This window comes from Zeus faber (genome assembly GCF_960531495.2).
Source record: "Zeus faber genome assembly, chromosome: 14".
NCBI lineage: Eukaryota > Metazoa > Chordata > Actinopteri > Zeiformes > Zeidae > Zeus > Zeus faber.
In genome coordinates this window covers 8416621-8443100 of record NC_137200.1, presented here as the reverse complement: position 1 = coordinate 8443100, position 26480 = coordinate 8416621, and the positions used below count along the sequence as shown (strand labels likewise).

At 41.8% G+C, this 26480-nt stretch overlaps 1 protein-coding gene across 1 annotated transcript in view; it reads right to left on the bottom strand.

The window, feature by feature from the left end:
• Window positions 1-26480, bottom strand: part of mcama (melanoma cell adhesion molecule a) — a gene marked incomplete at its 3' end in the record, with an annotated part of 93000 nt that overhangs the window by 53983 nt on the left and 12537 nt on the right. The window contains exons 2-5 of the mRNA XM_080014210.1: window positions 5595-5728; window positions 3558-3780; window positions 3007-3077; window positions 2379-2466 (exon numbers count right to left, since the gene is read on the bottom strand). Coding sequence (XP_079870336.1) covers window positions 2379-2466; window positions 3007-3077; window positions 3558-3780; window positions 5595-5728 — 516 coding nt within the window. The remainder of the gene's footprint in view (window positions 1-2378; window positions 2467-3006; window positions 3078-3557; window positions 3781-5594; window positions 5729-26480) is intronic.

Genomic DNA, 26480 nt, shown 5'->3' with positions numbered 1-26480 from the left:
ATGAACGTCAACGAAAGTTCAACCTCGGATAAACTAGGCTGTACTGGATGTGTTCAGCCCCCGGTTTGTGAACAGAGCGGCTTTCTAGTACACACTATTACATAATGGCGGGCTGCTAAGTTGTATTAAATTTTTTAATTTGTCTGCTGTCACTTCCTGTAGTTCAATTGCAGTCCGGCAGAGTGAAGAACACGCTGAATAAACTTTCTCTCAGAGCTTTGGGAAATATATACCTCATAGAACAGTTTTTTTATGGTCATAAGCTTATATATATATTTGAAATCTATAATGTTTAAGGAAGTTAACATTTTGACCGATGTGTGCGTGTGTTTTGCTATTAAAGTTTAGTTTACCTTGTAATTAGCTTCTAATAAGTTGTTGTGAATGCATATTAATGCCTGTATGCTTATTTCTATTTTTATATAAGTCTACATTTGAATAAACTGCCCGAAACGGAGGCCAGCCTTTTTCATATATTGGATTTTTTTTCTGTTTAATTGCTATTTTAATTTACTGTTCGCCATCTGCTAAACTAGACAGCCATGTTTAGGGAGGGCAGAATAATATATGCTGTGTTGGCTTGGTGCTCTGTACTTGCTGGTAGGAGAATGCACTGTGGACTTTTCAAAGGCAGGTGCGAATATTTAATAAATAAATATATGAATGAATGAATAAATAAATAAATACATTTTTATGTATGTATGTATGTATGTATATATATATATATATATATATATACATACATACATACATATATACACAGACTACTCACAAAAAGTTAGAGATATTCGGCTTTCGGGTGAAATTTCAGTGCACTATAACCTTTACAGGTGAACCTAATTTGACCTTCTCTAATCTTTTGAATGCACATGTTCAACTGTTCAATGTTTCAGTACTTTTTGCCAACTTGCTGTTCTCTAACAGCTGTTAGAGAACAGCTGTCTGTTTGCTTAACGGCAAAATTCACAACGGGTGTTTGATCCATGAATCGACCAATAAATAAATGTCCTGGTTCAATTAGAATTGGTATTTAAACAGTCCTCTTCATCATGCTGTTCACAATTTGACATCATGAGACCAAGATGACACCTAACAATTGATCAACAGTACCTCGCCATTGCAAGGTTTCAAACAGGATGTTCTCAGAGGGAAGTGGCCACTGAGCTTAAGAGTGTCACAGAGTGTCATCAGCAGGTTGCAACAGAGATACAGGGAGACTGGAAGAGTCACAGAAAGGCATAGAAGTGGACGTCCTTTGGCCACATCCCACACTGATGACCTCTTCATTGTGAACAGTGCCCTGCGAAACCAGATGATGAATGCCATTCAACTCCAGGCACATTTAAGATGAGAGGCACCCAAATGTCACGTCAGGCCATTCGAAACCGTTTACATCAGTGTGGTCTGCGTGCTAGACGACCTGCAAGGATACCTGACCACACCACCAGGCACAGGCATCATCGTCTTCATGGGCCAGGGAGCATTTACACTGGACGAGGGACCAGTGGGCCTCATGCTGTCCTCTGATGAAAGTCAATTCACGTTGCGCAGAAATGATGGTCGCCAACGATGTTGGAGACGTCAAGGAGAGCTCTATGCATCAGCCACTGTGTCACCAGATGAGCCTTTCTGGTGTGGTGTTACAGTGTGGGCAGGTGTGTCTAGTATATACAAAACTGCCCTACACTTTGTGAATGGTACAGTGACAAGCCCATACTACCTCAATAACACCATTAATCCAGTCATTGTGCCCCTGCATGAACAACACAGGCCTCATTTCATCTTCATGGACGACAATGCTCCGGCTCATCGAGGTCGCATCATTAGGGAACGGCTGCTGGAGACTGGGGTACCTCAAATGGAGTGGCCTGCACTTTCTCCAGGCCTGAATCCCATAGAAAACCTATGGGATCAGCTGAGTCGCCGTGTAGAGGCTTATAACTCTGTACCCCAGAACCTCAATGACCTGAGGGCCGCCCTTCAAGAAGAGTGGGGGGCCATGCCTCAGCAGAAAATAAGTCGACTTGTGAACAGCATGAGACGTCGTTGTCAAGCTGTAATTGATGCTCAAGGCCACATGACAAGTTATTGAGACATTGACATTTTTTGTTGTGGTTTACCCACCACTGTTGTTGGCTTGTATTTCAATAAATGATTTGAGATGAGGAAATCACCATTGCATGCTTCTACTTAAATGCCCTACTTTCATTATATAATATCACCAACTTCATCAACTTTTTACATTTTCCATAAATTTCCCCCGAAAGCCAAATACACACACACACACACAATCTTTACTTTTTTTTAAATGCCAAGCTGAGAAGAACAGGGACCTGAGCACTACAAGCTCATCTTAAGTATGCATTGCATTTACTTACGTCCGTCTTCGGGCACCAGCAGTACGTCGTTCCTGTACCAGGTAATGTTGGGTTTGGGGTAGCTGTTCTGGACCTCGCAGGAAGCCACCTACAAGCAGTTTCATTATCTTATACTTTGAACACATAAAATATATGGGAAACATGAATAAAGGAAGTTCTTTCCTCGTCTATCTGAAATACTGCGTGTTTGAATGCGCAGTTCTCTAAGGTAAAACCTTTTGTTTTTTTCTTTTTACCTTTGCACAACAAGAGGACGTTGGTCATATTAATAAAATCTGACTTTTTCATGAAGTTATTTTGTACAATTATGTAATTATGGATATTGCAAGCTGGGGAAAGCCGGGTGATTAGTAGTGTTGACAACTCTTCCAGAGAATTTACCAGAAATTCTGCATAAGACATTTTCACTTGTTGCTTTTCTACCATAGAGGTCCTGTAACTGTATTCTGTATTCTCTCTGCTGTAAAAGAAAACTGTAAATATTGCGGTAAATATTTGTAAACATTAGTCAAATTCATGAGTTAATTTGTCAGATTTTTGCCTTTGACTCTCAAGGGAAAAGGGCCGTATGGTCATGTGACTCAAATAAAGGCAAATCTCAATGGCTTCAAGGTCACAGCTACAGTACCTTAGACAGCCCCTCATTGGTGACGGAGATTGCAGTCAGAGCGGCTTCAATCACTGGAGGCTCGGGGGGAGCTAGACCAGGTGAAACAGAAATAGATTAAGAATACTGTACCTATGATTTATTTTTGATTCACATTTTATTCGCTTCACAGTGAAAGATGGTTCGCCACCTCAAGCTCCTCCAGCTTCACTTCTGGCTCCTCCCACTCATTTTCTTCTCTAAACAAGGGATGTAGTTACTTAATTGAAGGTCAAAAATTGGAAGCACCACGAAAACCTGCGCTAGCAGCAGCTACTAGCTGGTGTCAATAACGACAGAGCGGTCAAACCAAAGTTTTGAGGCGGATGATTTTCTAGAGATATCCAACTCACAATAGACTTGCTGTCTAAAGGTTTTAACAAGAGCTTGAAATGTTCAACTTTTAGTGCTAAAATTGGTTATTTGAAAAAAAAAATGGACTGTGATATCAATGTATTACAGCCGTAGGGAAAGATGAAACAACACCGGATGTAGTCTTTAAACCCGCTGAACGTTGCGCTAAGCCAACTTACCGAACACCCTGATCCTGGTCTTGGCTTCGCCCATGCCAGCGGTGAGCCCGCTGACCTGGCAGATGAAGACTCTCTCGTCGGACAAGCGAACATCCTCAACCGTGAGAGTCGTCTCCTGCTGGTGGGTGGTCACCTGAATACGGCCGCTGTATTCGGTGTCCTCATCCACCATTTGCTGGTTGTAGTCGGTGTAGAAGATCCGCTTCCACGATTTCTCTTTAGTCTGGGAGAACATAATGCAGATATGGCGGACATTCAGGTGGAGACCTATCTTTGGGCCGAACATTATCATGATGAATGTAAGATATTGAGGTACATTTTGCATGGTGACCAACACTGTCTAAATATGTTCCTTTGAAAGTAGCTTGAAAGCAGCCAGTGAAATCAGCAATATATTCAAAGCTTTTCATTCTTGCCCTGATTAACATGGAGCCTAAATGCAGACGGGGCACGTAGTCATGCACATCAGCCGGCAGGCAGCTGACTGTCGGACGGGTCGTCTGTCTGAGGACGCATACCAATGCCAACTCTTCCTGATAAGATAACTTTCTTGACCATGTTGTGAAATTCGAGTCAATTTATAGTAGAGTGGCTGGTTGAGGTGTCAGCCACCTGAGTTTAAAGGCATTCATTAGCTTGCTCATCTACCACCTAAAGGCAGGATGGCTTCTTGGGGGTTAACCATTCACATCCATCTGGACCTCAGGAATCTTTGTAAGCATGATGGTCACATCTAGCTAATGGGGAATGAACTCCCAGAGGTTAACCATGCTTCTAAGCGATCGATTGCATAGCTTATGAATGCATCTACTAATAGCAGGATGGCTTCTTAAGGGCTGACTACCTGGATTTAACTGGACAATGAATGCATGCTGCTGTGTTAATGGTTACACTTAGTTAACAAGGATCGACCACCAGGGGTACGAACCATGCCTGGTTCAGTTGTCAGCCGCTTGAAAAATAAGCGGTTGATTCATGAGCTCATTAATGCATCACCTAATAGCAGGATGGATTCCGAGGGGCATGTGTCGGTTCGCTGGTAGCGGATGAACGAAACAAACTGGCTTACTTTAAAGAAGGGTTCCCAACAGATCGCTCTGATTGGAGCTTCGGAGCTCCGCAGCAGCTTTCTATAGTGTTAGGGGAGGGGCCATGCCAAGTGTGACCACGTCAACCGGCCCTGATTTACCCAGGCCCAAAATATCCGGAACACAAAAATGGTGAGAAACAGTGGTTTAGTTAATGGTGTAACTCCACAATTCAGTACTACATCGTTCAGTCTTTTCACATGGTTTCAGCAATTACTTTATAACATGTATAATGTGTTTAGAAACAAACCTCAGAATTCACTTTACAGGGACTTTAATGTTAATTTTTTATTTTAAGGATACATTTTCTTGTTTATAGTTGACGCTTCTCACTGTGCTTAAATGGGGTTCAAAAGTGCAAATATGTAAGCCTTAAAAAAATACATGCAAAATAACTTTTCCAAAACGAGAAAGACCCAGGTTGAAAAATAGCAGCCTTTTATTTAAAGGACATTTAGCCCAAGTACACAAGCGATACAATGTAGTTTTAAAGCCATTGGAATGTTGAGGTATACATTCAGGAGATTGTCAAGAATAAATGGAGGGGACTGAAGTATTTCTAACCCCAGCTAATACTGCCAAAAAACACAATTTTGAGCCATAAAGTCTAGAAAATAAACAGCAGACTTTCTATATTTTCTTTTGAGAATTGACTGGCCGGGAATCGTGTGTGTAAGATTATTCGGCTAGCTTTGACAGCATGTGATCTCAACTATCTTACTAGAAAAAAAGCAAATTCCTAAAGTCTTTTTGAAATGAAAGTTCAAAGACGCACTCCACTCTGACACTATTTCTTTTATACAACTATATGAACATTTTTCATTCTTGTGTTAAGAAACCTTATCGAGTGCAAGGACACTTGGCAATGGCCTTTGTTTATGAAAAGAAAAGAAAAGAAGACAGCGCAGGCAATGGAAAAAGGGTCGAGGGTGACTCCAGTAGGACTCACCATCACATGCCACTGGATCATGACAAAGCTGGGCCAGCTCTTCCCACTGAAGTTGAACTGGCAGAGGATCTGGGCCGAGTCCCCCAGATACGCCTCCACGCTCTTCTCTATACTCAAGTCCACTTTGGCCCAAACTGAAAGAAAGAAATCACACATAAACATGTTAGAAGTAGTACTCTTTATTTGAACTAGAGTATAGTTTAATAGCCTAACTCGGACTCAGAATTTTGTCAGTCGAATCGGATTCGGCTGTTCAATGCGAATATTCGACAATTCGGCGAGGTGGGGCTAAATTATTAAAGATCGTCATATCGACAAGCTCTGATGTTACCAGTACTGTTAACACTATGGGAAATGAAGAAAATAGATTTTCTATTTATTTAGGCTATATTACCTGTTTCTAACTTGCAATAAGATTAAGATATTCGTCCAAGAAGCGTTCTCTCCTCTCTCGCTCTCCCGCTCCAGTGGGGCGGGACCGGCTCCATCTGCCCGCCTCTCACACATGCGCGAGGAGGCGAGGGCACAGATTGCGCCCTGATCGCCCCCTCTCCATGCATTATGTGCAGAAAATAAAGCAGTGCGCAGAGTGTCCCCGTAATGCCCCGACCTCTACCTGATCTCAGAGGTCTCCTTTAGCCTTCTCCCCTCTCCTCCTGTGATAAGCAGACTGTGCTGCGACCCTGCTGTGCGCGCACAAGCAAACACTTTTACTTTTCTAGAGTCCGACTAAGTATTGATAACACGCTTGGTATTTTACAAATTTCAATTATTTTAATTTGATGAACATCGGTGTTGATATGCGAAAATGAATAAAATGGGTTTTATTTCTCTTCAAAGAAAAATTAAAGCAAAACGATGGTGGGGTCGGTGGGGCAAGAAATGTGATCCAGGTATGCCCAACACCTTGTAACAAGGGTACAATGATAACCGCGGCAACCCTAATGTCAAAACTCCCATTTTTCTCCGGATTTTCCGTTATTTTTCCTTTCTTTCCCGCAGTCCTCTTGGTTTTTTATTTTCCCAAATTTTTAACTTTCAAACAACACTAAACAAACAAAAAAAACAAAACAGGTGGCTGTGCCGCCGATCTCCACTCCACTGTGCGATCCGCTGTGCGTCCCTGTTCCCCCAAACAAATCAATAATAACAGTTGTTTTTTTTAAGTGTGTTTTTATTTGACATATATTTATTGCAACAAAAAAAAGACTTTCTCAATCACTCTCTTACCCTCCCAGCCCCACCTCCAGGGAAATCGTATCCTGTGGCAGTCCGAATGCATAGTGAAATCGAGGCTTATAGGGAACCAACTGATGGTGTTATTATTCTATAGCCATTACCCGGTGCAATCAACTTTTAATTCATAATGATAAGTAAAAGCAAAAAAAAGTATGTTGTTATTTTATTTTATATAAATGTATTTAATTTATATTTGATTGAATTAATTTCAATTTAAGAATTCTTCGACTTTTTGTATTCTCTTTTTAGTACTCTACCTCTACTTCTGCTTTCTCCAATATTGTTTTTGTTTATTGGTTTCAAGAAAGTCTCACACAGCCATCTGCAGCCTGCTGGAGCGCAGGTCACTGACAGATGACCAAACGCAACGTGTTCAACCTTTGGACCTCACACCAACACCTGATATCTCATACCTTCACACGGGAGTTATGTGCAAAAGTTTTTTAATAGTTGACTGGCTGCTGGGTGGTCAGAATGATAAGTTGCCCGGTCAGTAAATACAAAAGAAGGCCAAAACTAAGTAAGTAAGCTTCTTCTGGCTGCAGGGAAAATAACTTACAGAATTGAAATGATTAATTAAAATAACAACAATGCAACCTTAATTAAACAAGCATTTTCCCACACAGACATATAGATACTAAATCTATCCGGGGGAAATTGTGGAAAAAAGGGGAAACTCACAGACCAATGCCGAGGCCAGCCAAGCAAGCCACAAGCTAGTGCCTTGGTCAAGAGCACTTTGACACTTCAATCATTTTCACATACATATTTTGTGAAAAGTGCGAAACAAAACCGAGAGAAAAAAAAAGGCTAAAGCACTCTTTATACAACCGCAGAGGCTTAGTTTGTACACATGCAACATTGTTTTCCATGTCATAGAACACCTTACAAAAACCTACAAGAGCTGAAGCTAGGAACTACCTTTTACTCTGTGTTCTAAGATAAGTTTACCGGAATAGAAGTTGCACACCAGTGGCTACATTTATAAAATCTGATATTGAGCTGTTTTATGCCTATCCTATTTCACTTAGGTTCAAAGAAGCACGCCCTTTGGAACCACATTAGATTCTGAATCAACGTCCCAAACATCTAAACTAAATTCACTGTGCCAATGGAAAGCTTGAAAAGCCACATGGAAGCCTTTCTATATTTATTTTGCTATGTTTAAAGCGTAATTTGTGTGTTTATGTTTTAGCTTCCCATTGATTGGGGAAAAATGACCACTGCAACTTGTCTAGTGGATGCATGAGGTATTACATGCTTATGGCAGCAACCGTGCAAGGCCCACACCTGCTCATCGAGAGCATCAAACCAGAGGGTTCCTGAGATCGAACCGGGTACCCTCTGATTCAGAGTTTCCGTTCGAAAACATTGGTGTCGGTCAACATGTCCTGGAAGATTTCAATTTCCAGGACAAAAGGGAGAGATTCCGGTCAAGTATTATTTGTGTTCATGGAGATTAAAAACAATTGATAAGCAGGCTATATAGAGAATGACATGATCAAGGCATGTAGATGTATAATATTTTTTATTGAATATTTAAAATAAAATATTTCCCGTTAGTTAACGCCATTTTAAAAAGAAATAAACAAATATTACGAATATTACTACTTGAAATCAAATAATTTCGATTCATAAACGATAAGTAACAAGTGCAGCCGCTTTAATAAACATTTTGTAAAAATACGATTTTGATCAAATCAAAAACAAAATAAATATGCCAAGTAGGATTAAATAAATAATAAAGTTTGTGGTGTTGTCCATCTTCGTCGGGATATTTTACACAATGAATATTTACCGTCTGCCCTGGTCAGAACTTAAATATCCAAAAAACACCAAACTATGGATGTACGTGTCCCAACAATACATCATCTTTCTGCTTCTCTTCTGGACGCTGTGCTCTGTCTCCTCTCCGTATGTGTGTCTACTGTGTTTACAAGCGCAACCTGGCCAGGAGGGAGAGGGCAGGGATTAGTTATATATCGACAAACGTGATTGGTCAGAGGTGGAGCTTTCAGATCAGATTTAGATCGTCCAAACTGATTGGCTTTCTGTTGCAACTTGCAGAGTGCTGAAATGCAAAGATCTGCAGACTTTCTTCTTATCAAAAGAATTCACCCAGCACTAATTGAAATTGTGCTTGGAGGTAATTATGTTCTACAGACATTATGACCGGAGAGATTTAAATATGTCGGACTTCAACAGATTTTCCCTGTCAAAAACGAACCACTCTACCTCCTGCGACACGTTGCCCCAACATGACACGAGTGAAAGCAAATCTTGTAGGGCTGCAAGACAAGAAAAATATGAAGCCCTGATTTTAACACAGCACAATCTCCCTCTCTCTCTCCCTCTCTCTCTCTCTCTTTCTCTCTGGCCAAGTATAACCACAATACTTCCTTGTGGGCCAGAATATGAGTTCCCTTGGCATTGTCATGGGAACCCAGACATGGGTGGGCTTGCCAACAATGTTGGATGTCTGCTGCCTTTCTAGGCTGGCCAACTCATATAATGACAAAAGAAAGGTCTTTAATGTGTCTTGCCAAAAAAACAATTATAAATCTAAATAGCTCTGGATGTTTTTTTTCGTGTGATCGGCCCAATATCCTCTTCTTCTAAGGGTTGTCTTGTCAAATGTACCTATGATTTCTTACTATGCTGGACAAAGAATCAGTGTCAGCTTGTTGGAGATGAATATTCTCGAATATTCTTGGGTGTTAGCCCCCCGAATCACTTTATAGCCCACACAGGTTCGTCAAGGACAGAGTTCTAAGTGCATAAAGTCCTGTTACTGGATTTGGTTACATTAAGGGACTATGATTTACAAACAGTTACAGCAAGTGTTTCTGCCAGTATACTGCATTTACACGGTAAAAAGGCCAGCTCAACCAAGTCACTTGGTGAATATTTGTATGTGGTTGGCCCCAGCTTTGCCTTTAACTCGAGTACAATTTATTACAACAACGTATTAATACAATCAGTGAACATGGCAAAAAAAACAATTTTTACGAGTTTCGTTTGAATCAACCCGCTGAAGAAAAAAAATCCTTGGCTCCACTTAAAGCATTGCCATCGTCTTATAAAACCTATATATTCTTTTGATGTTGCGTAGCATAGGGTGTAAATGAAAATAAAATCCACTGGATCCAATCCAATTATTTTTTCCAGTGTATTCAGATCAAATCAGATTGAAAGCTGGGCCCTCACACTACAGTTATCCCCTTTGGCCAAGAGCTGAGAGGCTCCGAGTTGTGCTCAGTGAGTCGTGCTTCCAAGGACCAATGCGCCATTGTTCCTGCACCTGGCCAAACTGCTTGCCCCCACTGAATATATCCAGCATATATATATATATTTATAAACAAACATATATACACTATATATAAAAGATTATATATTAAGAGATTTTTTTTTCAATAAAAACCCATAAAGGTTAGACAGTTCCTGGTTTAAAAATTGCTGTTTGCCGTATAAAGGAGGAGCAGAGACGGGGACGGGGGAGGGGGGGACGGGTGCGGCGCTGCACTGTCATGGAAGTCTATGTAAAAGATTACCACCCGTCTCTTTGGGGCCACGATGGTAACTTTTCACACTAATCGGATTAGCTCCAGGGGGTGGTGTGGTGAGGATTTGACTCCCAAAACCAACCTGGGGCCAGTGCCTTATCGGCTTCTATTTTGACTCCTGTGTTACATGAACACAATCGCAAGAAACACACAACCCCATGGTCTGAGGATACAAATAATCAAACACCACGTGTTCCCTGTGTGCGCTAGCTTAGATGAATAAGTCTGTGGGTGTGCGTGTGTGTGTGTGTGTGTGTGTGTGTGTGTGTGCGTGCGTGCATGTGTGCGTGCGTGCGTGTGTGTGTTTTGTGCATATGGCTTGCTGTGTGTTTGAGCTGGTTCTTCTGCTTCTGGAAGTCTGCATTCGTCTGATTCATAACTGATGCCTTTTTGCACAAATCACTGCTTCTTATTTGGACATGTTGACAAGGCCTTAATGGCCAACACAGGCCAGTGCTGACAGCCTCTCAGTGGAACAGGAGCAGAGAGAGACGATGTTCACACATGAAAATGTGTGAACATTTTCATGTGTGACTTTCCCAAATTAAAGTCCTCATTCACTCAACCAATGACAACAAAGCAGAGAAATAAGGACAATATCAAGACAAAATGTTGTCAAGGAAAGATTAAACGTCTAAAGCTATCTAATTCTGAAAACGTTCATTACAGTACACATCTACAAACTAACTCACATTGGAAAATGTTCCCTTGCTGAAATGGGTCTATTGTTACATAATCAATACACTGCTGCTGTCTTGACAGGAGAAATTTGTCAATACCTATTTATTGAAAATTATTTCAAAACTTGAAAGCAAAGCCACGGCTTTTACACCATAATCTGAAACCCTTTGTTGTGCTTCTAGAAAAGGAAGGAGAAGAACAATGAACACAAGGAGAGTTTGGGGGCAATAAGTGTATTTGCTCAGTCATTCAGCTTGAGACAAGGGAGGGCAGGGAGGAGGTAAAGGGAGGCGGCAGGGGGGAGCTCCCTGCAGGGTCAACTCAGTTTACAGTTGCTCATTATGCGCCTCAAGCGCAGATTGGAGTCTCGGACATTAATCCGGCTCGTCACAACATTGGCTTCCCCCCCATTGTTTAAAACCACCAGCTCGGGGTCTCCGGCAGCCCTCTCTAGGCTGTCTTTAAACCCCTTCCTCCGTCGCTGCTAAACAACATCATCCGAAGCAGCACCATGATATTAACAGACGGCATGATTTAAATACAGAGGCAGACGTGGCCCTTCCCACGCCTGACTAGCCACATGATAAAAACAGCTACACGCATGTTTCCGCTGATAAACTAATGCTATGACAGGGGGCCAGAGTCAAAGCAATTACTGGATTACGCTGACTCGCCCCCTCATCTCACCCACAAACCCATCCCACCCCACCCCAGCACCAACAGAGGGCCACACAGCAGGCCTCGACATTCACCCAGGGCAGCATGCACGTAAACAAGGGTAGCCATGTTTACATGCACACAGGATCCTGGAAGATAAGTCCAGGGACAGTCTTTATTTTACAATGCATCACAAATCTTCCAACAACAGGTAGATAGGAAATTAGATTAGGTGTAGACATTCCAAAGTATTCCGGGACGTCCGGACTTTGTTTTGGTAGATCAAACATATTCAAAATGTGCACCCAACCCTCCCCTGTGAAACTTTAATAACCTTAAATGATGTTACGTAACATTCCCCTTAGCACCCACCGTCTTGAGGGACCCATGTGTGTGTGCATGTAAACGGAGGCAATGACCTCTCCACCACCTTTCACATCAGACAGCCATCATCGCTGGCCCTCTGTCCCGTCTTGTTTCGCATTTGATCTGCTCTTGCTCTGACTGGAGTCTTGGGTGGGTGGGTGGGTGGGGTTGGGGCGTGGGTCGTGGAGGGGTAGGTCTCTTTGACAAGCAAGTGGCCCTGTGATCTGAAAACGCCTGTGGGGAAAGGCCGTGTGTCCTACCTCACATCAAAGAATGAGCGTGAACACGCACACACACAAATGAAGCTCTGATGTGCGGAGGATGTGAGCTCCTCGCTCTACTGATGTGGCCATGCTTTGGGAAGCAGCCTCCAGCACAAATCTCTCCAGGAGTTTCGCTTCCCGGGCCACGGTCATTCGTGGTGAAAGTGCCCATGGCTTATGGCTCGACAAAGAGAGATAATCTCCTCAAAAGATACCTCTCGCATTGAAGGCCTCCCCTTCTTGTGTCAATGCTAAGGTAGGGCTGGACGATATGGCCAAAAATGTTATCACAATGTTTTTTTATATTGATCCATGTCGATAATTATCACAATATATATTTAATAATAATAACACTCAATTTACAGTTTTAAGTATATTCTTATGGCTTTTAATAAGCACTGAATAAATAAAATAATAAATATTAGAAAAAAGTGATAAATAAAATAAAAAATATATAATATATAATATATAAACATATATTATATACATTTAAATATATAATATAATCATCATTGTCGTCTGAGAACCGTCCGAAAAGTTCCTGAAGCTGCGCTCTGTGATTATATGCCACGGGTGTTTGGAGCGGACCGATAGACGCTCTCTGAGCGTCCATCGGTTGTCACTAAAAATTCACAGAATCCATCTTTCATCGCTTTCCTTTTGCACGGAGGGGCCGTGCTGGGCTCGGGTTGGGAGAAGGGGGAGTTCGAGTTCAGGTTGGTGTTTGAGGGAAAACTAGCCGCATCAGCTACGGGGGGCCTCATCCCCACTGCGTGCTGCCCGGCTGGAGAGCGCCGCGGCCGGGGAGAGAGCAGAGAAAGCTCCTGGACACCAACACTGGTCAGACTTCATGTTTGATAATAACATGGGTAATATAATATGTGCATAACAGATTGGCGCGACGACTCTTTATGAGATTCAGACATGGAATCCCCTGGAGAACTATCCTTTGGTTTAAAAATGTTTGTTTTGCTGCTGTACGTGTCACATGGATGTTTCTCTGCTGTATGATCTTATCGTGGAAGATTTTATCATGAAGATTATCAAAATTGTTTTATCGCCCAGCCCTATGCTGAGGTGCCTCACACTAATTGGGAGCCACAGAACATGGCAATGACAAAAATTCTAATAAGACAACAGTAAGAATAGTAATATAAAATAACCTTGTTAATATAAACCCCAGTTTGGTACAGTAAAATGACGGGACGATCATGAGTCAATTCACATTTAAACTGCTCAATCCAAGTGGTTTGTTTAAACTCTGGCAGAAACAGACATAAGGATTATACCAAGTTACTTTCTTGCAGTATGATCCATAAATATGATTCAATACAATACCTGAACCAGCGTTTCGTTATCCGGTAATTGCCGGTTTTTGACCGGCAAAATCTGTTGAAGATTTGTTGACATATTTATGAAATCTCTCCGGTCATAATGTCCGGTGAAAATAAATGCCCACCAAGAACAATTTGAATTAGTGCTGGGTGGATCATTTTGGTTAAAAAAAGTCTGCAGATCTGTTGATTTCTGCGCTCGGCAAGTTGCAATGGGAAGCCAATCAGTTTGGACGATCTAAAGCTGATCTGAAAGCTTCACCTCTGACCAATCAAGTTTGTTGATATAGAAATAAGCCCCGCCCCCTTCCTCATGGACAGGTTGCGCTTGTTAACACAGTAGGCACGGAGCCAGCGTCTAGAACTCTGAGGATCGTATCGTTGGGACACAAACATCCATAGTTTGGTGTTTTTGGGGTATTTAAGTTCTGACCCAAAGCAGACAGTAAATATTCATTATGTAAAACATCTTGACGGGACATCCCGACGAAGATGGACAACACCACAAACTTTATTATTTATTTAGACCTACTTGCCATATTTATTTTGTTTTCGATTTTATCAAAAATGTATTTCAGTGAAATGTTAATTAAAGCAGCTGCACTTGTTACTTATTGTTCACAAACGGAAATTATTTGATTTCAAGTAGTAATATTTTGTAAGATTTATTTTTTAATTTTTTAAATGGTTTCCTGACAGGAAATATTTTATTTTGAGTATTCAATAAAACAATATTAATCTACATGCCTTGATCATGTCGTTCTCTATATAGTCTGCTTATAAAATGTTTTTAAGCTCAATAAATACATAACATTTTTGGGAATTCCTCCCATTTGTCCGGGAAATTGAAATCTCCCAGGAAATGTTGACCAGGACCAATTTTTTCTAACGGAAACTCTGACCTGAACATCCAACAATACTTACATCTGTAGCTGTAACTGTAACTAAATGTACTGCTGGCTAGTGTAACTGTCCTGTCAGGTGCATTAATCGTGAGCTATTAAGTTTTCAGAATGTGAGTTATTAAGTTTTCAAAGCATGTTTAGAGTAGGGCTTCAAAAATAAACGAGTGCAGCTTGTGATCTGCCAACATTACACAAAACGCCTGCAGGAAAGCTCACTCTCACAGTGGAGTCGTGTAATTCATGCCAGGCGACAAGAACCAAGACCCAAATCATCTATCCTTCCCCTTGAAAACTGTTGAAAAGGCTGATGCTACACACCACTGTTTCATTTAAGACAGATATAGAATCAGCTGGCGTCTTGAACATCATATCAACAGCATGTCCACAAAGGCTGTAGATCGCAACCAACAAGGCATTACACAATTTTCTAGCCTATATATATACGAATATATACATACAGGTGTACACCTCACTTAACGACCTACCTGTTTAACGACCACTCAGACTTACGACCAGCTCTCTGACAAGTCTGTATTGTGCGCTGTGTCTTTATATACTATAAACATTATATATACTTTATACTATTATTACTAGAAACACTATGTATACTATACAGTATATACTATATACACTGTATACATGTCATCTCATTGCATCACCATTCTCAGTTTCCTTCCCGCAGTATGTCAGTATAAACAACACTAGCGTTCACAGTGGCCACGCCCGCTTAACGTGAAATAACACGGGTCGATCAAATTGGCTTAACAACCTGGTTGTAGGAACGGAACTCGGTCGTTAAGTGAGGAGTACCTGTATAACAATATAGAACAATCATGCACCGTAATATGAATTTAAGATCAGATGAACCTGTTCTGACTATGTTCCAAAACACTTTTGGAAAACAATAACCTCTGAAACCCTGACTGGTAGCCAACACCTCGCCATCCTTGGTACAGCAAAGACACGCTTCCATGGCAGAGGATGTTGACTAACACGTTACACCAACTCCCGTTTGTCTTCCTTCCTCCCTCCCTCCCTTCCTTCCTTCCCTCCCTCCCTCCCTCCCTCCCACACACACACACACACACACACACACACACACACACACACACACGGTACCATTGTCTTGGTTTCAAACGAAGGCATAGTTATCCCTGCAGTGTTGGCAACTTCTTCGGCTGCTTTATCATCCTACCATGTGGATGAAACTTCACTTCATTAAAGGACGGCAAAGGAATGTTTTATTTATGCTTGCGTCTGGAGTATCGGTGTCGAGTGGAACCCATTGCTCTGTATCCACCCAAACATCAATATTCCCAGCTGAGCTTTGTAGGCTACAGCACCCCAGAGTGCCAGGGGATAGCTAATTAAAGGTCAACAGGATAAATACTGTGTCTACATGGGGGAATGCTCAGCTACAAATGAACAGTCTGATTCAGGCCATTTGTTGTGCAAATGTTGAAAAACCATCACAAGTAAATGCTTCTTGTGCACATTTGAAATGCCAATACCACAATATATTTTGATCAAATAATAGATTTTAGCAGCAACAGCTCTAAATCTAAATTCAAGATTTTCTTCAACCAAGGGTACATGGTAAAAAGTGACATGAGTCTTCACGCTCACACGTCAACTACTAATTGCAAAATCGAGGGGGAATGTAGGACGTGAAAATTACTTGCTTGTAGGTGGCTTTTAATCCATGCACTTGAATACAGTACCTACAAAACCATCAAACTCACTTTCCGATCCTGCTGCAATTTGAACAAGTTACTTGAATTAAGAATGAAATTGTGAGTACAGTGTAATGGTGGCTGTAGATGCCAATGTTTTATTGTCTGTTATGCTTCTATTCTATTTGTTTATCCTTTGTACAGCACTTTGGTCAACCCTTGTTTTTAAATGTGCTCTATAAATGAACGTGACATGACTACATGTATTAAAGAGAAAACTTGTCTCTACTGGTGTAGATTCTGGGTGAACAATGACAGAAAGAAGGAGAAAAATTGCACATTCCAGTTCTGGATGTCCAATAAAGTGATTGCAATTGCCCTTTTTTTTTTTTTTTTCTTCTTTTTAATAGTATGTACTTTGCATTGTTACTCAGATTCAAATAATGTTGATTGATTGACCTATGAATCATAGCTCCCATCAGCTCCCACCTCAGCCAAAAAGCATCATCAATCACCATAGACTGTGATGATGCTTTTTGGATGAGGTGGGAGCTGACAGCGACCACAGTTGAGATTAGAAAAATGCCTAAATAATGACCGGAGGGGATCCTTCACCTTATTAGACCTTATAGTATTTAAAAACCCACTGATACCAGTCCTCCCCCTGAGGCCAGACAAAAGCGACATTTGAGCACATGTCGAAAGGAGGCTAGGTTTGGAAAAGGGAGTAGTTCCGTCTCAGCCAACATATTAAAATGTGTGAAAGACGAGACATGAGTGTAGGAGCACCATGTGCAAGGCTGCGGCTGTTATTCCAACACTATAAATAATTTCTCATCATGCCACTGTCGACACTGCACGGACTCTCGGGCAGATTCTGACAAAGGCCCTCCTTATTGCCGACCTGCGGTCATCGTGGTAATGGATACCCTGACAAGTTGCTGGCCAGGGGCTGACTGCGGGCTTCTGGTCCAGCGAGTGGCAGAGCTGGATGGATGGAGGTATTTACTGCTGCTTGAAACTCCATGGGAGTGATTAGAAAAACAAAACAGAGGGCTCGGCTAACTTTCAATCCAAAACAGAAAAAATTGTGCTTGTTAAGAGTTCGGGTCATGGGACAAGCAAGCATTCCTACATGTACGCAACACACATGTGGACACATGATAGTACCACTGGAATGTTTCTGTTCTCATTAAACTTAAGTCTTGAAGTTGACAGCCAAATAAAATAAGTAGTTTTTTCTGCAGCTTCTTGCACTCATACTCATACGTAAGTATGTGCCAACAGAACAAGAGTGCTATGTCTGTGAATGGGGAGTTCTGCATTCCTTTTTTTTCTCTAACCTCATACCTACACTTAACCATCTCTAACCTCATACCTAAACTTAACCATCTCTAACCTCATACCTAAACTTAACCATCTCTAACCTCATACCTAAACTTAACCTCATACCTAAACTTAACCATCTATAACCTCATACCTAAACTTAACCATCTATAACCTCATACCTAAACTTAACCATCTCTAACCTCATACCTAAACTTAACCATCTCTAACCTCATACCTAAACTTAACCATCTCTAACCTCATACCTAAACTTAACCATCTATAACCTCATACCTAAACTTAACCATCTCTAACCTCATACCTAAACTTAACCATCTCTAACCTCATACCTAAACCTAACTATCTCTTACCTCATACCTAAACTTAACCATCTCTAACCTCATACCTAAACTTAACCATCTCTAACCTCATACATAAACTAAACTATCTCTAACCTCATACCTAAACTTAACCATTTCGATACCCAAATCGATACCCAAACTTAACCATCTCTTATCTTATACCTAAACTTAACCATCTCTAAGCTTATACCTAACCTTTTATTTTTATCTTTTTAACCTGTGCTGTCAGCATGCTTGAGATACAACACAGAGTATTTGTATGCCATTGTATCTAGGACACAGTTTGCAAGTGGAGTTCTTCTCAACCTGCAACTGGGAGAGATAGGTGGAGCACAACCAGATCAACGCAGGGGTGCAGCAAGCCGGGCAGCAGCCCTGTCCCGGACAGGACCATGCCCCAGCGCCTCCCGTACCCGGAGGCACCCAACCCACAGCGACCAGCCACAGGCACAGAGCTGCCCCATGCAATGCATCCCTGCCATGGTGGGCTGCCCCGTGCTGAGAACACAGAACAGACGACGGCAGACGGCCCCCAACCCAAAGCCCGGTCCCCCTGCGACGAGCGCCCCGCGCACCCAGAGCGCAAAAGAACAGAGACACGGACAGCCAGGTGCGACGAAAGTTCTGCATTCCTGTCGGGAAAGGCGGACCACGCACCCAACAATAGCGCCAGCATATTATAGAGGATGCATGTGCATAAAGTAAATACATTAAATGGCTGTTTTATTGGGGTTTTTTTTACAAAATAATTATATGGATTGCCACTTCAGAGTAACTTTCTACCCAATCTTTGCATTCTTGCCGGGAAAGGCGGACCCTGCCACCAACAATGGAAACAGCAAATACGTTGAATGGCTGTTTCTTAAAAAGTGCCAGCGAAAAAAACATCAAATGTGGAATATTCTTTTTATATAAAATGATCGGATACGGATTACCACTTTTTTGAACATTTCAGATTTCCCTGTAAAAAAATAAACAAACAATATAATACTGTCTTCTCTATAACACTGTGGTGACCTCTGTACAGTGACACATACTGTGTTGGTAGGTGGTTTCCAAACACACACACACGTCCGTAGCTGGTGATGTGTGGTTTCCCTTTGCAGCCCGTGCACCGTGACAAAAGGGTGAAGCGAGTCTTCCCTGTGCCTTTCATGTTTCTGTTTGGCCGGAGCAGACGCCAGGATCAACCCAGCAAAATCTGTTTCTACCCTCTCTCAGCTAACTGCGTCCGCCCAACTGCCCCCCTGCTGATAAAGGCTTAATGCCCTCAAAGAGAATAGTAGAGGGATCACAGGTGCACTGCTGCGTTAATGAGGGGTAGACGATACCCCCTGACCCCCCCCACCCCCCACCCCACCCCCACCCAACACAGAAACACACACACACACAAACTTTGCTTAAATTAAAAACGAGAGTACAGTGTGCCTTTTTTGTTTGACCTTTGTTAAATATCCAACATTTTGATCTGTGATGCCATATTCCAATGAAGGTGAATATGCTTTTGGTGGGGTAGTCAATGTGTGAAATAGGGCTATCAGTCCAAATTTTCATCATTAATTCTCGATGCTTGCCTCGCTGCCTCGTGTGTTCTAGGAAAAAAAACACGCTGGCCTCTTGGGTCTGGGATTGTGGGCTTAAAGTCCCATCTGGGGACGCTGGACGTGGGCTGGACTGGAGCCTGTTGAAGCCGTTAAGATCTGTGGAAAACCTATATGGAAAATTAAAATCTCAAAATGCGATCTCACTGCATGAATTTTCATATCTCTATTTATGTGTTTACATAAATGGTGAAATATGCTTTTTATTATGGATTAAGATGCATTTTTGAAACAGGCAGAGCTTGTAGAACATATTAAAGACCCTGGACACTAAAACCTCTACTGAACTTAAAAGGGGACCTATTATGCGCCTTTTCAACAGGTTAATATATATGTCCCCAAAACATGGGGAACATTCCAATGTGCCTCTAACCCCTCCTGTTCCCAAACGGGCTGTGTGTGTAGCTTCAAATATAAATGAGCTGCCAGGCCCCTAGTTCTTTGAGCCGATGGGGTTTGAGCACAAGTTCCTGGTTGTGTGAGCCAATGGGGTTCGAGCTTTACTCTTGTATTTAGTCTGTAAACTTTCACTGATTTCACCTTATCAGTCCACCAAAATCTTTTTCTGAAGGAATTTAGAGGGGAGAAATAAGCAATCCAGTTGCTGAATCTTCCCTCATATGAGATCTACAAGGCAATTCTTCAGGTAAATGTCGGAAAATAAAATAAAATAAATACATCTAAAATAAAAACACACTATTAAGAAGAAACACACAGCACAATTATTTTTGAAATACTTCCCTCATCTTCAGTTTCTTCACAGACAGTTGGTATTACTTTCTCTTTCTTTTAAAAGATTTGTGCCGGTCTGTAGGCCAACAGACCAGTTCCCATGCTTAACTCAGCTTCGATCCTCACGTCAGCAACACGAAGGTGTTGCGTCATGTGATGTGAACAGCATTCTCTAGACTTTAAACTTCAAATTGTGAAATTTCTCAACTTTCAATGGGTAAGTGAATTAAGTGACTCTTTGCTTTCGTTGTCAACCTTTTACTTTCCATTTTACGTTGTGGTGGCAGCGTTGGTTTCGTCCCATTAACCAGAGGAGAATGCAGGAGATTTCCACAATCTATATATGTGTATTTATTGAGCTGGTTCTGTAATAAAGGTGTTTCTGATATATTTTTTTATCAGTTATTTGTGGTTTGATTATTAAACGAAGAAAAACATGCAATGGGTATATTCTTGTACATTTGAGAAAACTTATTCATAGCTTAATATCTTAAAAATAAATTGACAGATTTCTCCACTCTAGAAATGTATTGCTTGACAAGTCAGTTTGACTGGAGCCCACACGTAGTTGCCCCCAGCAGCGAGGAGGTACGGTATACCAGACCAATAAAGTCTATGAAACTACTTCCCAAGTATAAAGTAAAATCTAAAGTCTATTCATGGGTGTGATATTTGTTTTCCTGCTGAAATAATAGTATTTACACTCACGCACGCACGCACCGACGCACGCACGCACGCACACACACACACACACACACACACACACACACACACACACACACACACACACACACACACACACACACACACACACACACACACACACACACACACACACACACACACACACACACACACACACACACACACACACACACACACACACACACACACACACACACACTTGACATCAGAAGGGGCTTCAAATCTGAACAGCTTATTTCACCACATTTTTTCTGAAACAGACCACTCACAAAAAGCTGACTGAATTGTCTTATTTCACAGTTTGTGGCTTAGTAGGCCAATCAGAGACCCAAATGTATGTGCACAAGCACAGAAAAGTGAGTTTTCGCATAATAGGTCCCATTTATAAAAGTAATTCCATGTTCTGCTATTTTGACAAATATCATCTCCAAAATTATGTTTTACCCCAAACTTACTATGTAGGTTTGAATTGATCATTAGTAGTAAAATACTTCGTAAAATTCTAGTATCAATACCTGGTATCAGCTTCTACTTGAAAGTTCAGGGCTCGGGAGTTTGTTTGGGGAGTGAAAAAATTGTTTAGGTGCGAGAAAGCAACTGTTGGTACAATTGACTCCAAATGTAAACAGTGCTGATGAATGAATGGCTTTTGTTATTTTAGTCAGGAGCATGCAGCGTTTGCTTTTTGATTTGCTTTTTTGTAGAAAGGGTAAAGCTGAAAAGTACTGATGGTAACCCTTACCCATGTGTGACTTTATTCACCACCACTTTCCTTCCCTTCTGAAGGCATCTACCTGCGGCGCTCTACACCAGTCCTGGAAGGGGGATCTCTCCGTCGGTGGCCCATTCTCAAGGTTTCTTCCATTTTTTCCCCAAGAGGTTTTCTGGGAGTTTTTCATCCTCTAGTTAAGGCCAGGGGATGCTGTCGATTTGAAATGTGAAGTCTGAGAAGCCCTTTGAGACTGTATTGTGATTAAGGGCTATATAAATAAACTTGACTGCGAAATGGCGACATGAATCTATCTGTGAGTTAGGCCATCCATAGGGAGCCCCTCACAGGCCAGCGCAGCCTTAAGGTCTTAAAGGCCTTCATCAGAGGCCTTTAAGACACGGTATGGGGGAAGAAAATCTGATAAGATTGGGTGGCGTCATTATTTTGTCTAGCAAGTCAGCCCATCACAACTTGGCTCTGCGTTTATGCAGAACTGGGACCGTGGAAGGCAGGTGCCCTGCAGGTGCAAGAGAGTGCAGAGGAACAATAGCCCTTTACAGGGCGATGTGGGAAGGCAGATCGTTGATGCGGGCAGAGGCGTGAGCTAAGGGGGAGGACGCTGACTTTGTTTTGCAGCTGGCACTGTGAGATTAGCGCAGACTGGAATTCCCTCAAAGCAACACAACAAGAAGGCCGCGTAACATTTCCAGCAACACTTTCACCTCTGCAGAAAGCTCCAGACAGCTACAAAACCTTGGTCCTGTTTTGACAACAAAATGACTCTGTATTTCCTGTTGAAACACAGCCTTGGGCCTTTGGCCTCTGTCGGCTTCTGGTTGGGAGAAAGTCAGCCACAGTGGGACAAACGCGTGGGGCTGATGTGTGAATCTCTGGATTGAGGGACTCCTCTGCTTCTCCCCTCACACAGTGAGACTGTCACTCCTCCTCGTTTTTGTTTTTTTTACAGACTAGGCTGGGACGTGCCAAGGGGACCTGAAGGTGTGTGGGGGGTTGATAAGGGAGGCAACTGCAGTTTGACAAAGGAGATGGGGGGGCTTTTCAAGGCAGCTGCGGACAATGAGCACAACCCCCTTAACTCCAACCCATCCCATCCAGGGGGGACTGGTAAGGGGGGCTCGGGAACCCCGGGAAGACACTTGTGTGCCGGCCATTTGCCGAGTGATTTGTGGGCAAGTAACTGGGATGGGGAGGGGCTGGGGTTTTGGGGCATGTACCACACACATAGCCTGGAGTGCTGTCCCTCCCATGCCCACCGCACCTGTTCAGCCATAACAAGTCTCACCCTTCCCTCATCACAAACCTCCCCAACCAAGCCCCACACCCACCCACACTCACCCACACTCTGGATTTCTCACATATCTGTTTACCTAGCAAATAATTTGTAATCTTAACATGGAAGGAAATCGTTCAAATAATAAGTGGATCTCATTTCAAGTTCTTTCACCTGATTGGTCTAGAATTGAGGGTATAAAGTTTGGAGATAACCAAAACGAGCAAACAAACAACAACAAACAGACATTGTCTTCAACAATGATACTAGGAAAAAATGACGAATTGTAGGGATTACTTTGAGTGAAATAAGTCAGTCAAAGTCTGCAGTTGCATTCATTCAACACCAATTATTTTTTGGTGACAGAGCTTCCTATACAGCACAAACACCAATTCAATTTGATTGTTTTGTGCTGCTTTGATATTGGAAGGAAAAGAAAAATGTCATCTAATCCAACTTTTGATGGTAACTCTTAACGCACTCAAGTGCAAGGACTTGTAAACTCAAAAAAAAATAATAAAAAAGAATAATAATAAAAAATAATAAAAGTTTGATGAGGACTGGAGCCTGGTTTCACCGCTGGTGTAAATCAGCTCAAGCGGAGCCCCTATAGAAAAGCCTCCACCCCTTTCATTAGGAAGGACAGGTCTTTTAAAGCCTCCAATAGCGGGGAGAGGATTTGGGGAGGGTCCGAGTTCAAAGATCTGGACCAGGCACCTTGATCTATGAGCCAAGGCGACCTGGAGAATTTGCAGTGAACTCCAAAAGCAGCACCAGACTTTGTTAGTGCTTTGCAAGACAGTACACGCAAGACTATTCTTCAGAGCGGTCACATCAAAGTACAGTGTGTATGCATTCCTTTTGATTCTCACTTCTGAAGCCCCCCGCCCCCCAACATTAATCAAACAGCCCTAAGCACATGCCCTTGTGGATAATGAAATGCCTGTTCTAATCAAATGTCATCTTTTCAATTAGAGGGCTCTGCTTTTCACAGAACTTCCTCAGATGTGCAGATACGCGTAAGCCTTTTTCAAATCTGTGCTCGTCCATAGGCCCATGTGAAAACACACCTGAAGCTCACACCTGGCCAAAAATACTCAACGACATTGTCAGAATTTAAAGATTGGCGATGTGAAAACGCATCCCAGGCACTGTATTCTTGTTTTGTGTTCCATGGGAGATGTGATGTTACTTCACATCAAAGCCAATTTAAGATCACTTGGTGATGCTCCCAGAGTCATTTTTATCTTAAATTCTGCCGTACACGTCACCAATTACAAACAATATTTCGATGCACCAATGAATAATAAACAACACAGATTGTTAAATGTTCCAAAGGACACCATTGTCAAAAAAAAAGTTTTTTTCAGCTTTACAAAGCTTCTTTGCTGTGCGGTGTCCAGTGAAAGAACGATGGCAAACAATGTTTCTGGCTGACATCGTAATGTTACACGGTGGTGCATATACGTAATATTCAATAGCAAGTGAAAAACTGAATGGTCATCAAGTCAAATGTACATGTTACACATGTCAGATAAAAAGCCCTTGAGTACACTGTACATAGTTGCATCACCTTAACTGTAAGAATATTTTAAGAATATAATTTTCCTTTGATGTGTTCAGCACATATCAGGGAAACTAAATATAATCCTTTGTATTATAAAATGGTGAAATGAAAAGGTTCCACAAAATTGGTGTCCATAATTGCAATGCCGCCAGAAATTAATTCAGGGCCAAGTACCAACCAGCCTCAAGCAGCAGACTGAAAAAAACACAAAAAAAAACAAAAAATGATATTGATATCATGGAGAAAAACCATAGCCTCCCAAAAGAATGTTTTTCTTTCCACATAAATTACAATGCTGTTTTTGAAGGAGCTTATCAGAAGTTTTTAAGTCTGTTCTTAGTCCAAAGCAAGTATTGAACCTATTTTGGTTAAATATTGCACATACAGTAGGTTTTGGACAAGAGAGGAATTACAAATCACCATTCATAAAGAACCGATTCAATAAACAGAATCAGAATTGGCCTTGTCGCTTGTAATGCATTTCCAATCATCACGTTTTTCTCTTTATTTTTTCTATTGCCATTAAGTGTCACCGCTGTAGGACATCCGGTATAAGGAGGCTAATTCGGCTGGCTGATTGTGCTAATGGCTTTCAGCAGGTGTCCTGCCTATTTAACCCCTCCTGCGTCCATGTTCCAGAGCTGCCCAGCCCTTTCATTTGTGTTTTTCCTCTTATGGCAAAGCTGTGGTTCAGCACTCTGTGTGATTAGCTGTGATCTGCAGCCATTATTTTGCCTTCACCAACGTGCACTTTGGACAGTTTCACCTTTCTGCACTTCAGCCCTCCACCTCCCCATCGTTGCATTAGGAGTATACGTTCCATATATGCAAGACTGTCGACCTGTCCGTGGAATTATTGGCGCGACTGCCGTGATGAGCAGTCGATGTTCCTGCTTCACTGAGCTACTGCCGGGTAGGCAGATGCCAAGCTAGCTGGAGACGGAGGGGCCCCGGGACTCTGGGACTCCTCCAGCTCTGCAGGGGGAGACACCGAGTCAATGTTTCTTCCTAACAGAGCCGCTGGGCTGGGGCGCGTTGGGGTTGGGGTATTTTTCGAGCCGGCGATTAAACAACTTGACTCCATCGTTGTGTGATCAGGTTTTCTAGATAGCTAGGGGAAAAGTGAACATAATCAGCTGATGACGATGCGGAAATTTGAGAGCCATCAATTATTCACTGGGAATTAGGATGGGGTGTGCTGCATCAATCTGACCACATAGGACAACTTGCACATTGGGGTTAATTCCTCCTGTGTCAAGTCGCAAACTTGTTGTGATTTTTCAATAACAGCCCTTTGGTGATTGAGTTTGACACCCCTGACTATTGCAGCAATGATATTGCAGCAATATCATATTTCTATATGTAACACTGGCCATACAGTAATCCCAGTTCCTTTACTTCAAGACCAACAAGAACTACCTTTGTGATTTTGTTAGGTGCAGAACTTGTGACTGCCTTAATACCACACTGGCTGCTGACTGCAGTGGCATATAATCTTTTTTAATTAAAGTTAAAACAAAAAACTGTCCCCAAAGCATGACAGATGATTGATCGGAAAAATATATGTTGAACGTGAGTTAAAAGTAAAATTCATGGAATTAAAATGACTCTCTACTGCTAGAAGGTATGTATTTTCTGAAGCCAAGAAGGCTGCGATGATAAAAACAATTATATATAAAAAATACACAACGCCTAGAAAAAAAAAAGTCATACTCATAGATCAGATAAAAATAATCGTGAATTTAGGAAAATGATCTGCTAATGGGGTGAACAACTGTACTTAATAGGATTTCTTGAAGAGAATAAGCAATAGTCATTATCTTATATTCTTATGAAAGCAGTCCAAAAAGCATTGTATTCTTAAATCAATAAGGGATCCCTTGAAAATCGTCAGTGTGGAGGTCATCAA